The sequence below is a fragment of the Vulpes vulpes genome, chromosome 1 (genome assembly GCF_048418805.1).
Source record: "Vulpes vulpes isolate BD-2025 chromosome 1, VulVul3, whole genome shotgun sequence".
NCBI lineage: Eukaryota > Metazoa > Chordata > Mammalia > Carnivora > Canidae > Vulpes > Vulpes vulpes.
This window is the reverse complement of record NC_132780.1, coordinates 92425331-92439768: the sequence shown is the minus strand read 5'-3', so window position 1 is coordinate 92439768 and position 14438 is coordinate 92425331. Positions and strand designations below refer to the sequence as shown.

The 14438-nt window shown below is 38.1% G+C and overlaps 1 protein-coding gene across 3 annotated transcripts in view; it reads right to left on the bottom strand.

Annotated features, from left to right (window-relative positions):
• Positions 1–14438, bottom strand: part of MAP3K5 (mitogen-activated protein kinase kinase kinase 5) — a 196082-nt gene that overhangs the window by 111981 nt on the left and 69663 nt on the right. For all 3 annotated transcript variants that reach the window (XM_072720083.1, XM_072720089.1, XM_072720092.1), the window contains 5 exons: positions 11153–11176; positions 5198–5391; positions 4274–4442; positions 2973–3079; positions 138–308 (listed from right to left, as the gene is read on the bottom strand). In XM_072720083.1, the coding sequence (XP_072576184.1) occupies positions 138–308; positions 2973–3079; positions 4274–4442; positions 5198–5391; positions 11153–11176 (665 nt within the window). The remainder of the gene's footprint in view (positions 1–137; positions 309–2972; positions 3080–4273; positions 4443–5197; positions 5392–11152; positions 11177–14438) is intronic.

Below are 14438 nucleotides of genomic sequence, written 5' to 3'. Positions count from 1 at the left end.
AAACTGCTTACTGAAGCTATAAATTCGAAGATTTACTTCATAATATACAATCCTTTAGGATAAGAATAATTTAACTTATTTGCAAACCATTTTTTCCATGTCATGGATTTATCAAGTATCTTATCCTATATACTCACCAAGAAGCTCCATGGTCTCTACTCTCAGTGTCCAGGAAATTAGAGTCCAAAAACATATCTTTGTAGATTCGACCAACTAGGCAATACATATCTGAAGCAACCTGCCCTTCACTTTGCACCAAGGGGATCATAACATCAAGAGCTTTTGCTCTATCTCCAGGGAGGTTTCTCCTAAGGTAGGGGAAGAAAAAAAAATCATTTCAATACAGATTACAGAAGTAATGTAGGCCAATTATCTTTTTAAAACTCTATTTGATACATTGATTCACAATAGTCAAGTTTGGCAGGATAAAGACAACAATGAAATTTGGAGAGTCCCCTGTAAATCTCTGTCCTAAGCTTTTTTGTTTTTTCATCCTACCAGATGTCTACTGGGTCTAACAAGGATCACTTCTGAGCTGCTTTCCTGATGATGGTGATAGATTTGCCCTTAATCATCTATAGTCCTCCTAATTTCATAGTCTGTAGGTTCATGGTTCATAGGTTTAAGGGCATCTAGTCCGCGCCCTAAATGGGGCAGTCAACTAATCCAAACAAGGACCAAACCCTGACTTTAGGTTTTAATGACTTTTGCTCCAAAGCACTGTGCAAACTTATTCACAGACATTACCAACAAGCCAACTTTAACCCAAGAGTTGCCTAATGTCCACATGTGACTAGTACTGATGATCTAAGGAAGGTGCTTTGTGCAGATCATTTTAAAATAGCAAGCATGTGTAGATCATTCTCAAAACCAGATAAAAATTATCTTAAAAATTATTTCTTGAACCTTAAAAACATTATCCTAAGTGAAAGAAGCCAGTTACAAAAGATTACATATGATTCCCTTTATATGAAATGTCCAGAATAGGCAAATTTAGAGATCAAAAGTATATTAGTGATTGCCTAGGTCTGGGAGATTTGGAGGGAAAAGGGAGAGTGGCTGTTAATGGGTAGGGGGTTTCTTTTGGGGGAGATGAAAATGTTATATTTATTGTATTGATGGTCAAAAAATTCTGTTACTATACTAAAAACCATAAATTGTACATGTTAAATGGGTTGACTTACATAAGAATATTTCAATAAAGCTGCTACAAAAAGTTATTTCTCTCCTCTACTATCACTTTTTTTTTAAAGATTTATTTATTTATTTATGATAGACACAAAGAGAGAGAGAGAGAGAGGCAGAGACACAGGCAGAGGGAGAAGCAGGCTCCATGCCGGGAGCCCAACGCGGGACTCAATCCTGGGACTCCAGGATCGCACCCTGGGCCAAAGGTAGGCGCCAAACTGCTGAGCCACCCAGGGATCCCCTCTACTATCACTTTAAATATAAATGCATATGAAATTCCTTTTTTTACTTTATGGTAATACCTTGAGTTTATAATAACCTTTCATAGACACATGCTTATCAATTCGTTATATTGTATTTTAGGAAAGGTGAAGACAAAACACATAAAATAAGAGTCTCTATGGACTTTCATTTTTCATTTCAAAAAAGACCATATTCCATTCCATCTTTCAAAAAAGATTTGAGAGCAGTTGGTGCTGGTAATCTCTGGAGGTCTCATCTTACTCTGTCAAATCTAATGAAAAAGATGTTTAATAAATGGGGAAATGAAATATACTTTCATTCTACACCTACTAATAAAGTTAGCAAGTTCTACAGTTTGGGTGGATAAAGAAGGAAAGAAGCAATCTCAGGTTGAACAGCATGTTGACTTTTTTCTTTGAGGACAGAGGCAAGAGATTTTAATGCTGAAGAACACAGACATTAGCATCAGCTAGATCTGGGTTTCAGCCTCAGTTTAATGACTTGCTACCTTTGGGCCTCGAAGAAAAGGTATTCAGTCATTCCCAGCTTTGGCTTCCTCATCTGTAAAATTATCAAGCCTTAAGCAACACATGGCAAATGGTCCAAAGTTGCAATGTCCTTACTTTTTTCCTTTACTCATTCTCTTCAGTTGTAGTAACTACATGTATATTCAACTCGCCACCATGGAAGAGAACCCACAACTAACAAGCTTTGGACAGCTCAGTACTTTGGACCTCTCCATGGCCAAAGCATGGATGGCCTCTAATGGTGACTCTGGGTAGGACGTGGCACTGAAGTATGTACCATGATGCAGACCAGTGTTCATGTTGGTTTTGGCAGATTCACAGATACATGCCCTAAAATGTGGCCAGTGGAGTTCTGATTATAATTAGATATGTTCAGAGCACTGAAAATGAAAATATTTGGTTAGGAATATGTTCGCTTAGACATAGTTACTCTTACCCTGCTTAGTAAATTTATTTTTAAAGATTTATTTATGAAACACAGAGAGAGAGTCAGGGAGAAGGGGCAAGGGAGGAGGAGACAGAATCTTAAACACTCAGCTCGGAGCCTGACACAGTATTTGATCTCATGACCCTGAGATCATGACCCCAGCTGAAACCACAAATTGGGACACTTAACAAACTGGGCCACTCCAGCATCCCTCTCTCTACTTAGTAAATTTTAAAGTGAATAACCATTTGGGGTTGAGCATATTTGCCTCAAAATAACATTATATTCATGCAATTCAAAAAATTCTAAACAAGTATAAATAGCAAATGTAAACTCTGACAGAGAAGAAAAAGAATTTTAAGAATTTAAATATACAATCAGTGAGGGCTTTTTTTTTTTACTGACAAAAAAGCAAAACAACAGAATGTATACGCTTCCTGTATTTCACATGGTTGAAGTAGAAATATTAATATTACATTTTAATAGGGTTTGGCTGCCATGCTATGACAAAAACGTATCCCAGAAAGGATATGCAGGTTACAAAATACTATGTTAGCACATTGTGGATAGGAACTTTTTCTTCTTACCTATTCAGTGCAAATGCATAATGAAACTTCACATGGTGATGGGAAGCCAAATCAAAAGTTGGCAGTTTTTCTAACGTCTCTACCAGCTTCACAATAGAATCATAGTCCTTTCAAACAAGAGGAGAGTAACACAGAATTAAGCCACCAGGAGTAAGTTCTGACAATGCAATGACTTTTGACAACCAAATATGTGACTTTGAGAAGGTTGTTAAAAAGAGAATTAGAATCCATGTAATACTTTGAAGAATCTAGAACCAAAAAGAAATTTTTTTCTTAAATAAGAAATTTGGATTATATAAAAACCTCAGAATATAGAGTTACCATAGCTGACCCCAAAACAGTAAACCATCTAGCAGCATAATACTATATTGTCTAACTATGTGGGCTTTAACTTCTCCACGGAGTCAGATTCCTGGTACACAGAGTCCTACCAATTACTTTCAAAGAATAATTTTCGAAATATCAAGAATTTGGAGCAACTGATTGAGCTTCTATTATAAATAACAAGATGATATCATTTCAAGCTCTCCTTGCCTTGGGATCTTAAGTACTACACCTCTACATGTATGTCAGTTTCTGCTGTTCTCATGAAGATTTACCTGGGCCTGAAAGGTTGGAAATAAGAAACCAGAAGTCACTTAGATTTTATGGTAAAAATGGAATAGCAAATCCCCAACACACAGGATTTCATTTTCTTTACCATATTTAAAAAATTTTAAGACGTCAATAAAACTAAATGGCATGTTGATGTGTTTTACATGATATATTTTATAAGTTACTTTTATAATTAATCAGTTGCATATTTCTTCTTCTGGCTAGTAAGATCTAACACTATCAATTTTAAGCAACAGCATTCCAAGGAGTAAGAGATACATTCAGAAAGCACTCCTCCTCCCACCCTTCCACCACACCATTTCTGCTCTTTGCCACAAAAAAGTTTTCACTTATTGGCTGACAGGTGTGTCTGAGGCTAACGAGCTAGAACAGGTTGTCCCCAGGTTAGCTATGCATACAGACTTTTATTTTTGTTCTTCTGGAGGAAAAAGTCAAACTTTACCATACAAGTACTTTATTACATAGTCTCAGATGGCTAACTCATAGAAGTCTTTTTCATTCATCAGAAATTCTCAGGATGGAAAGCTTAGAAAGTCAATTAAAAATTACATGTAAAAAAAATAAAATAAACAAAAATTACATGTAGTGACAAGAATCACCTCTCAGCTAACTGAATTTGATGTTAACTCTCTCTTATTCCTCCAACATGCTACATGATGAAGAATTTCCTTTAAGCATCTTCTCACCTGGATATCTCTGTAGGAAAGTAACAGGTTTATGACAATATCTGCTGTCAAGACTTCAATATTATCTACTCGCTGCCGAATTCTTGCCAATTCAGCTGCCAATTCTTTACCAGTGTATAAATTACGAGCTTTCCTGATATCATTGAGTATAGATTCCCGGAAGTACTGGCTGGTGGGAAAACACAATTCAAAGAGTTAATGCTAGAAAGAGTTTCAATTAAAAACGATGATTGTATAAGGAAACAAATGACATTTGCAACATTTGTAACTTTCAACTCACAATGTGCACAGTATGAATACCTCATAGATCTTGCATTATTAAGAAATCTGGGAATCCCATATCTCTTTTAACAATCTGCTTTGCTTTAGAAAAACTTAGTTCAAGATACTGCATCTTAATGAATTTTCCAAGAACCTACCACATACCACTTGAAATGCCAAAATTTTATTTTTTCATTTTACTGTTTTGAGTAGAAATTGTTCCAAATAAATCAGATGTGCCTATGATTGAAACATAATATGGCCTTTCTTTCTGACTCAGCATCATCATGTATTAACATAAGCGGTTGTTCTTAACTGAAATATAATGTCGTCAGCAATTTTGGCAGAGTTTTTGCTCTTAGAGTAAAAGTCCCTGGACACTTACTCTGATACTGTTTCTATATTATTTTGAATATATTTTTTTTATCCTTACCATTACTATAATATAGTTAAGTCTTTTTTTTTTTTTTTCTTTCTGATCTCAAGTTGTTCTCTTGTGAATAAAGTGAACTATGTGGCATCTCTTATCTACTTAGAAGGTATCACACTTTTATTTTTCTGGTTCTTGGCCATGTGCTCTAAGAAACATCTGATAAAATGCACAAATAAAAGAAGTAGAACAGCACTGCATGATCATCATCAAACGGCATTATTGAACTTTACCTAGAACTTGCTTGTGCCACCTTCAGAAGCTGAATGAAACGGTCCACAAGAGGTAAGCATATGGGTCCCAGAAGCAGCTCGAAGTTCGGTTGCATGAGCTCTGTCAACCCTTTCATGAAGCTGCTATCACAGCAGTAGACCTTGTTATGTGGAGTTATCATGTAAGGGACGAATGTGTAGTTCCCAGTGCACATCTGTGGAAAGAGGAGGCACCGGATGGTGGTGAGCTGGCCTAGAGACTCCACACTAAGGAAATCCCAAGTCCTACTACAGTGAGTCATTTTAAATAGTAATCCTGAATGTGAGGCAAATAGAAAAACCTCATTTCTTATTTATGACCGATGAGAATGGAAATTTCCTCCAATTTCCTTAATTGCTTATTGCAAATAATTAGGACTTATAGATGATGCAAAAAGAAAAAGAAAAACAAAACCCAGTATGGCACAGCTTCTATCGGTCAATTAAATATTTATTCAGCATCTCTCATGACTAAGGCATTGTGATATGTGTATGCTGCAGGAAAAAAACAGAGTAGTTTAAAACACAGCCTTCAGCCTTCAGGGAATTTAAAATTGAATCACAGAGACACAGCATAAATGCATGACGAGAAGAAGAGCTAATGTTTAAGGGCTCCACACCTGACATACTATGCTCTGAGTGATCCCAGAACAAAGCTGCTTCCTCCAGGCTACTCTGTCACAGTCACGGCCCCATTAGCCTCTATTACTAAGACTAGAGACCCAGAAGTTCTCCTTGATGCTTCCATTTCCTTTACCACCCATGTCCTATCAAAATCCCAGTAATCCTACTCCTATTTGTCCATTTCCCTCTGTCTTCTCTGCCCGTGTAGGAGACTAGGACCAACACCTGGCTGAGCCACTGTCACTGGTCTTTGTTGGTCTACGTTCTTCCCCTCTCGCCCTCCAATGTATTCTCTACCCAGCTGTCAAAGTGATCCTTTTTTTTCTTTCTGATTTCAAGCTTTTATTTAAATTCTAGTTAGTTGACATATATGATAAACTTGGTTTCAGGTATAGAATTTAGTGATTCATTAATTAAAGTAACCTTTTAACAACCTGTATCAGATAGCTTGCTTCCCTCAGCTGCATAAGGCCCCCTCCCTTGCTCCTGGGATGAAGATAAGACACATCTCGGTGGCCTACACAGGCTTGATGTTCCAAATCCTGCTTCTCTCTCTGGCCTCAGCCCATACCACTCTTCACTCACTCATGCTGACCTTCTATAGATTCCTAACAATGCCATGTGAGGAATAGTCATGCAAACAAAAGTTGAGCTGGGAAGAAGACAGAGGAAACTGGGCTGCACACCCCTAAGTAATTCTGACTGGTTCTTGGAGCTTAGGGAAGGGACATGGATGCAAAGCTGAGGGTTTTAAACTGTATGTACTGGGTAGTGGGAATCATGGGAGGATTCAGAGCAGAAAAGGAAACATAATCACAGTCTTAAATGGGGCTACCTAAAAAGAGTGGTATCATTAGCAAAGAACCAAGAATTTACAAAGCAGAACCAGACTTCATTATTTATGAACATATTCCAGTCGGGGGCACTTTTACTAAATCACAAACAGAACCTGACTTCCAGTTAACATATGAGAGGCACTTCAAGAGGTTGAATCCTAAGTTGTGGTGGGAAGGGTGAAATGTTCACTATTAAAAAGATCGAGATTTAAGGAGGGCAGGACACGTAAAGTCAGAATGTCCAGAAGAGAGTTGGAAATATGTGACTGGAGCATAAAAGGGTTTCCAACAAAAGTTCAGGCCTGGTAAGTATCTGGTGTGGTTGAATCTAAGGAAACATGAGAGACCTCTAAGAGAAAAACCAGAGAGGAAACTGCAACAACAAAAAAGCCAGAGGGCTGACAAGTAAAATGAGGTATGTGGGAACCCTATCACTATTCTAGGGAGCACAGTGAGCCCTGATTATCGGATCTTAGCCATATCAGCATTATGGGGAAGAATATAACATTTCTCTTCCCCCTTGGAATTAAACAAATAAGAGCAAACCTTAGTGAGTCACCACTTGCATGTGCCAAGAATAAGTGGTCATACGTTCCCAATAACCTACTGAAGAAGATACTATTGACTATTTTTTTTCTCACCCAAAGATTTTATTTATTCATTTGAGGGAGAGAGCATGAGCAGGTGGAGGAACAAGAGGCAGAGGGAGAAGCAGACACCCCACTGAGTAGGGAGTGCTATTGTCTCTGTTTTATAAAAACAGAGACAATAAAAAATAAAAATGGATTCAGATAAGATCATGTGGCTGATCTGTGATGTGTTTGGGACTCCAGCCCAAGGACTTCTCTAGAGAGTACTCCATGACAGGTAGAGGGGTCAGCACCCTCCCAAGTGGCCTCTACAGGTTGACACACCAACATTTTGCCTCCCAAGTGGCCTCTACAGGTTGACACACCAACATTTCGCCTCAGGTCACTTTCATGGAACCCTGCACAAGCCAAGCCACTGCCTCACAGCAAACAGACGAGAAGTGATAAATGCCTTTATGGCCAGATTGAATTATTTATGAACATATTCTTTGACATATTCTTTGTATGTCAGGTAGCGAAGCAGAAACTAGACCTGACTTCCATTTAAAATATGATAAGAATTTCCAGAGGTTGAGATTTGATGTTTAAATCAACTACATTAAATTGTTCCTTTCTTAAGTTCTCTTTCATGGAACAATAACTTGGAGGACAAGTCAGGAAGAGGAAAAATAAGCATGTTCTGCTTCTAAAATGTTTCTGAGATCCCACTGCATGTCCACCAATTTAATCCTTTTACCTGATCCATTGCCTGAGCAGAAAAGAAAGGCAAGTGTACCAAAAGGATGCTTGCCAAATCTTCCAGAGCTTTAACTATGGGTGGGTTATAAAAGAGCAATAGATACTCCTGTTTTAGATAAGTACTATAACTCAACATTCAAAGAGAAAATGCTCTGAATCTTCCAAGTCAAATGTTAGGACAAATAGATGAAAAGCCAGTAAGCCAGGAAAGCACTATTAGTGTTTCAAAACATTATTCTTCTGCTGCTGGATAAAGATCTGTATCCTCAGAAACTTTAATACCATGTGTCATGGTATATAAAACATGAAATAGGATATGTAACTATTGAAATGGGTACTGGGGAATAATGCATCTGTGTAAAACTAATTCTGGGAGAGAATGGCTCTCAGATGTCTAGGTGTATATCAGCAGCAGAGGGGTAAAGCGAGAAAAATGAGAGTCATGCAAACAGCAGAGAAAAATGGAATCCTGAAACCATCTCCTTCAAACCTCATGGAACAAGGCTTCAGGGTCCTCAAGGAAAACAACCAGCATGTTAAGGTTTTCCTAAGTTCCTGGCCTCACTGTACTTTCTAGTTTCTTCCCTATGTTTCTAAGACAATAAATAAATAAATTTTTTTGTCAATTCCCCATTGTTGGGGAAGCAAAGGGGAGAGTGATAAGCTGCAGGAGCCACAGGGATGTTACGAGGCCTGAGCTAAGAGCCCCGTGAGCATGCGGTAGGGGAAAGTGTGAGGGTTGGTTGTGACACTGTTCGTTGTCTTGTTGTTGTTGTTGTTGTTGTTTGAGATACTAACTACTGAGAAAAGCACTTTTTTTCAGAATGATGAAAACTAATAATATGGGAATGTTTATTTCCCAGGTTGGCTCACGTATAACTCAGGAACCTTATTACTGCAATTTCTGTTTATAGATGGCTGTCATACCCATAGTTTGAAATAACCAGTAATCCAGGCAGCCCGGGTAGCTCAGCGGTTTAGCGCTGCCTTCAGCTCAGGGCCTGATCCTGGAGGCCCTGGATCGAGTCCCACATCGGGCTCCCTGCATGGAGCCTGCTTTTCCCTACCTGTGTCTCTGCCCCTCTGTTTCTCTCTCTGTGTGTGTCTCTCATGAATAAATAAATAAAATCTTTTTTTTTTTTAAAAAAAAGAAAGAACCAGTAATCCAAAGCAAATGAAAAAAAAAAAAAAAACACTGTGTGATCAAGAACAGACATCTCAGGCATAACAACTGTCTTTTACTAATAAGGTGCTAATTCTAAAATATTTAAACCTGCTTCTTGAAACAGAAAGACAATGTCTCCTTAAATTTCAAAATGCTGAGGCGTGCTCATAAAATAAACAACAGCGATCTCTCTGGCGCATGCCTGTATTCATAGCTATGAAAACCTGCAGCTCAAAACCTAATCCTATTCTGTGATCTTCCCTTAAAAAAATAATGCTGATTCGGTTTTTCAATTTTTAAATGCTACATAAATGTGAACATAAGTGTGTGTGGAAAATGAATTAAGTTTCTGGGAAGAAATGTTCTCAGCATTTAAACATATTGAAGCATTTGCTCCAAACCCTCAACTTTTGATAAGGACACCCAGCACCTGAAACCCAGCAGCTCACTCAAGCCAACAAGTGACATGTTCATAATGTGCAATATTTGGTCACCTATATCCCTGCTTCTCCACATGTCCAACCTATCAGCAGGCATGATGAGCTCTTCCCTTCCTACCAGGTCTCAGGTAAATGCTACCTCCTCTCAAAGGCCTGTGACCGTTAGATATGCGGCCACCCACTCTTCAGCACACTGCCGTGTATTAATTTTTAAATTTGTGTATTTGCTTATTTGTTTACTGACCTTCTTCCCCAACTAGACTCTGGCACTACTCATTTGCTGTCTCTTTGAGCAGTTACGAATCTGGCTGCTTCCACTTTCTACCTCCCTAGTGATTCCTTATGGCACTAAGCCCAAAGCCTGGCACACCATACATGTTCAATCATTATTTGTTTAATAAAACTGTTACACTAAAGAGATGAGATGCCTGAAGCAATAATTGCTCATTTCCTGTAGAGATGTGAGGAATAAAGGTACATAATGATAATTTTACTTATGTTGCAATGCATCTCTGACTTGGTGCAATCTTAACCGTAAGTTTTAAACTTTCTGATCTAAGAAAAAACTACAATTATATTTTTTATCTTATCATCTTAAATCAAATCATGTGCAGATCTTTATGTAGGGTATTATTTTCACTCTAGGTTGCAAAGATACATTCTTATGGTTTTTAAATACCGGCTTATTTTCCAAACACAACCACCAGCATAACAAGGCTGATTCCTTTAGATATTAAATTGTGTGATTTTTCTTTGTGCATTTGTAAAATTTGAAATTTATTTTTATTACTTTTTAACTTTTGTTTAATATTGTGTAGAAGGTGGGAATTCTGTGGTGGGAATTCTGTGGTGTGGTCTCAAAGGCAGACTACAAGACTCAGGAATTAAATCAATCTGTATAGATAAATAGGTAATAGATATACATGTACCTATATAATATATGTGTCTGTATTTGTGCCTATAATTCATGTTATATAGTATACACATAGATATAGATATCTATATATGTGTATATATGAACATAACACACATATATATATGCGCATGTGTGCATATATGCAGCCTAAGTGCCACTCAGAATCACACAAAATTGGATATACAATGGAAACAGTTTTCTCCAAAATATAAGAATATATGCAAAAAAACAGGCATCAGTGTCATCTCCCACTACTGTGTTTCACTTTTAAAGAAATATTTCGATAAAGTAACCATATTTATATTGATATCAAACTCTAAAGAGGAACAACAGAGAAATGAACAATTTGTGATGATAAAAAAGGGTTAGAGGGCAGCCCAGGTGGCTCAGCGGTTTAGCGCCACCTTCAGCCCAGGGCCTGATCCTGGAGACCAGAGATCAAGTCTCATGTAGGGCTCCCTGCATGGAGCCTGCTTCTCCCCCTGCCTGTGTGTCTCTGCCTCTCTCTTGTCTCTCTGTGTGTCTCTCATGAATATATAAATAAAATCTTAAAAAAAAAAGGGTTAGAGATTGGTTGATGAAACAGAAGAGATAAAAAATTTCTGGAAGAGTTAAGGAAAATACTCACAGTATTCTTCTGGCAAATGATTTCCTGAAAAATGAGAAAAAAAATAAAGCAGAAGTTAATACAAACTTATTCAATAATTATTTGGTGTGGGAAAATTTGTATTAATAATTTTATTACCAATTAGAAATTTCAGAAGTATACCGTAAGTTCCTGTATTGGAGAAATTTACAAACTAACAGAAATGAGAGAACATAGAAGTATTGTCAATGGTTTAAAGGAATCAGTACAAACATGCAAAATCCAAAAACTGAATAATCTAAAAATCATTCTTACAGAATATGTAGGCACAGAATTAGCAGTCACGATCTTCTTGGGGAAAGGCTAAAAGGGGTTCAGGTTCCCTATGTAAACCACACTCACACTCTGCGAGGGTACCATGCAGATGCTGTCTCCTGGGAAATATAGGGTATTGGCTATTTATCCGAGTGGGCAAATCCACACACAGGTAAGAACATCTGACAATAAATAGTCACAAATATAATTTACATGTTGTTTAATAAAAAGTAGAATGTGAGAATACACTGAAGGCACTGTCCCTATCTTCTAGGTTGTGAGGAGTGAGATTGTGCAAATAATGTAGCTATCCTAAATCAGCACAGAGAACTCTTGATAAAGCTAGCTGTCAGGGGATACCTGGGTGGCTCAGTGGTTTAGTGCCTGCCTTTGGCCCAGGGCGTGATCCTGGAGTCCCAGGATGGAGTCCTGCATCGGGCTCCCTGCATGGGGCCTGCTTCTCCCTCTGCCTGTGTCTCTGCCTCTCTTTCTCTCTCTGTGTGTTTCTCATGAATAAGAAAAAAAAAAAAAGCTAGCTGTAATTATCATTGTTTCTGGATGTTTAAATTACTAGAGGCATGGAAGAGACAATCTGATAAAGTCTATGGTATAAAGGCTTCACTGAGGTTGGGGAATCACGATTTAGAAAGAGAAATGGGACAGAATTTCAGAAACGATGGCACATATGTTGTCATGGAAACAGGGAATGTAAGGCTTTTGTGGCGTCTCAAGGGTGGGTCCATCTGGCTAAGAAGAAGAGCCAGATTAGGTGAGGTAAGGAATGAGCAGAGGAGCAATTCAAAGTCTAGCCAATCGGCCACCATTCTTCATCCCAAAATCAACATGGGGGCAGAGGGGAATTGACAGGGTCTTTGGCTTAGCATGGTATGTAGGATTTTTGAGTGCTTAAGGATAACAGATGGGTAAATAAAAAGCGATAGAGAAAGGAACTGTGCTGGGTAATTTTGAAATCATAATGATATATATATATATATACACACATATATATATATACACACACACACACTATGAGGGGCTCTTTGATACTTCACAATCTTGCTGATAAAAAAGGAAAAAAAAGGACACATACACCTTTAAAAATAAGTATTATATGCCTAGGTGTATGCATGTAGGTACACACATGAAAAGTCCAAAGAGTAATACTACAATAAGGCCTTGTGTTTTTGAAGAGAATATTACTAAGAAATAAAGAAGTGTGAGAAGTTCAGTAGAGGGTGAAACTCAAGATGAGCTAAAGGAAGACAGACAACTTTCAAAGGCAAAGCAGGATGGTAGAGATCCAAGTTAGAGGACCAGGAATAGCAAAGGTGCTTTCAGGGAATAATATATATTACTATCAGGGGCTAGAAAATACAGTTCATTTAGGGAAGTATAAAGGAAAGAGTTAAAGAGATATTTGCAAAAGATCTTGAGTTTAATCATTAGACTAAGAAGAAAGTTCATTTTGGCATGTACCTATAACATTAGAAAGTTATTTGGGGCCTTACTGGAAGACCCTGAATGCCAAGGTAAAGTACTTTGTTTTGTGAGCAACTGGCAGTCAAAATGTTTTTTAAGGTGAGCAATATACATAAAGAAGTATCAGCACACATTGGGACACAGTAATAGCAAAGGCTGAGAACACCATCAATGTCTATCAACTAGAAACTAGCTGAATAAACTATGGTATGTCCATTATATGGACTACAATCCAGCTGAACAAAGAATGAGAAAGTTCTTCATGCAGTGATATGGAAAGATCCCCAAGCTATCCTGTTAAGTGAAAAAAAAAGCAAAGTACAGAATGGTTTTTAACCAATGTTCTTATTTATGTACCAAAAGGAGAAAAAGAAAATTCTAATTTGTACATTCATAAAATTTCTCTAGAGGAATATACAGGGAACTAATAATAGTGGTTGCTGGTAGAAAGGGGGGCTGGCTGGGTGGAGGATGAAGATGAGAGAATGACTTTTCACCACATATCCTTTTGTACTTTTAAATTTTTGTATTCCATGAAGAAAGTACATAAAAGGTAAACCTTGTTATAGTTTTAAAAAATACTAAAAAAATACTAATTAGATGGTGGTATTTAGTATTGGAGGGAAAAACATTTGGGTGGCATTGCAAAAGTTCAAGAACGTCAAAATAAGAACTTGGGCAATAGTGGTGCAGGGGGGGATGGAAATCAAGAGATGGATGAGTGACACTTTGGAGGAAAGTTCAAAGTGGCTCTTCCTATAGGTGTCTCATAGGTAGGTAGTGCATCTCTCTTTCTCCACAGACCCCTCACACACACACACACACACACACACACACAATCATTCATGAAAAAATAAATACAAAAATTCTGGATAATCACAAAGCCAGGAACACAGTATGCAGAATTTTCCAAACTTGATTTATAGAGCATCTCTTCAGAGTAGCAAACCAGTCTTTTGGATACTGCTGTCTTGTGATAGTAACAACCCCCACCCCCGGCCTCCAAGTAAGAAGTGAATGTCCTTCTCTTCTTCCTCTACTGCACAATGTCCTCTGTACATTGCATAAGAAATCTGTTCTCGGGATCCCTGGGTGGCGCAGCGGTTTGGCGCCTGCCTTTGGCCCAGGGCGCGATCCTGGAGACCCGGGATCGAATCCCACATCAGGCTCCCGGTGCATGGAGCCTGCTTCTCCCTCTGCCTGTGTCTCTGCCTCTCTCTCTCTCTCTCTCTGTATGACTATCATAAATAAATAAAAAATTAAAAAAAAAAAAAAGAAATCTGTTCTCTATGAAGCTGCCCTTGACTGCCATCTGTGACACCAATCCTCCCAACAGAAGTAGATGGTATCCTTATTTCTGCCCCCACGGCCCTTTCGTACAGACCTCTATGACAACAATACATGTATTCACTACAAATGTGACATCATATGTTTCTCCCATCCTATATCACAAACAACTTGGATGTTGTGTTCATCTTCATACTCCACTGGTTGCCTAGTAAATCGAATGGCATGTAGTAGGTACTCAATAAAA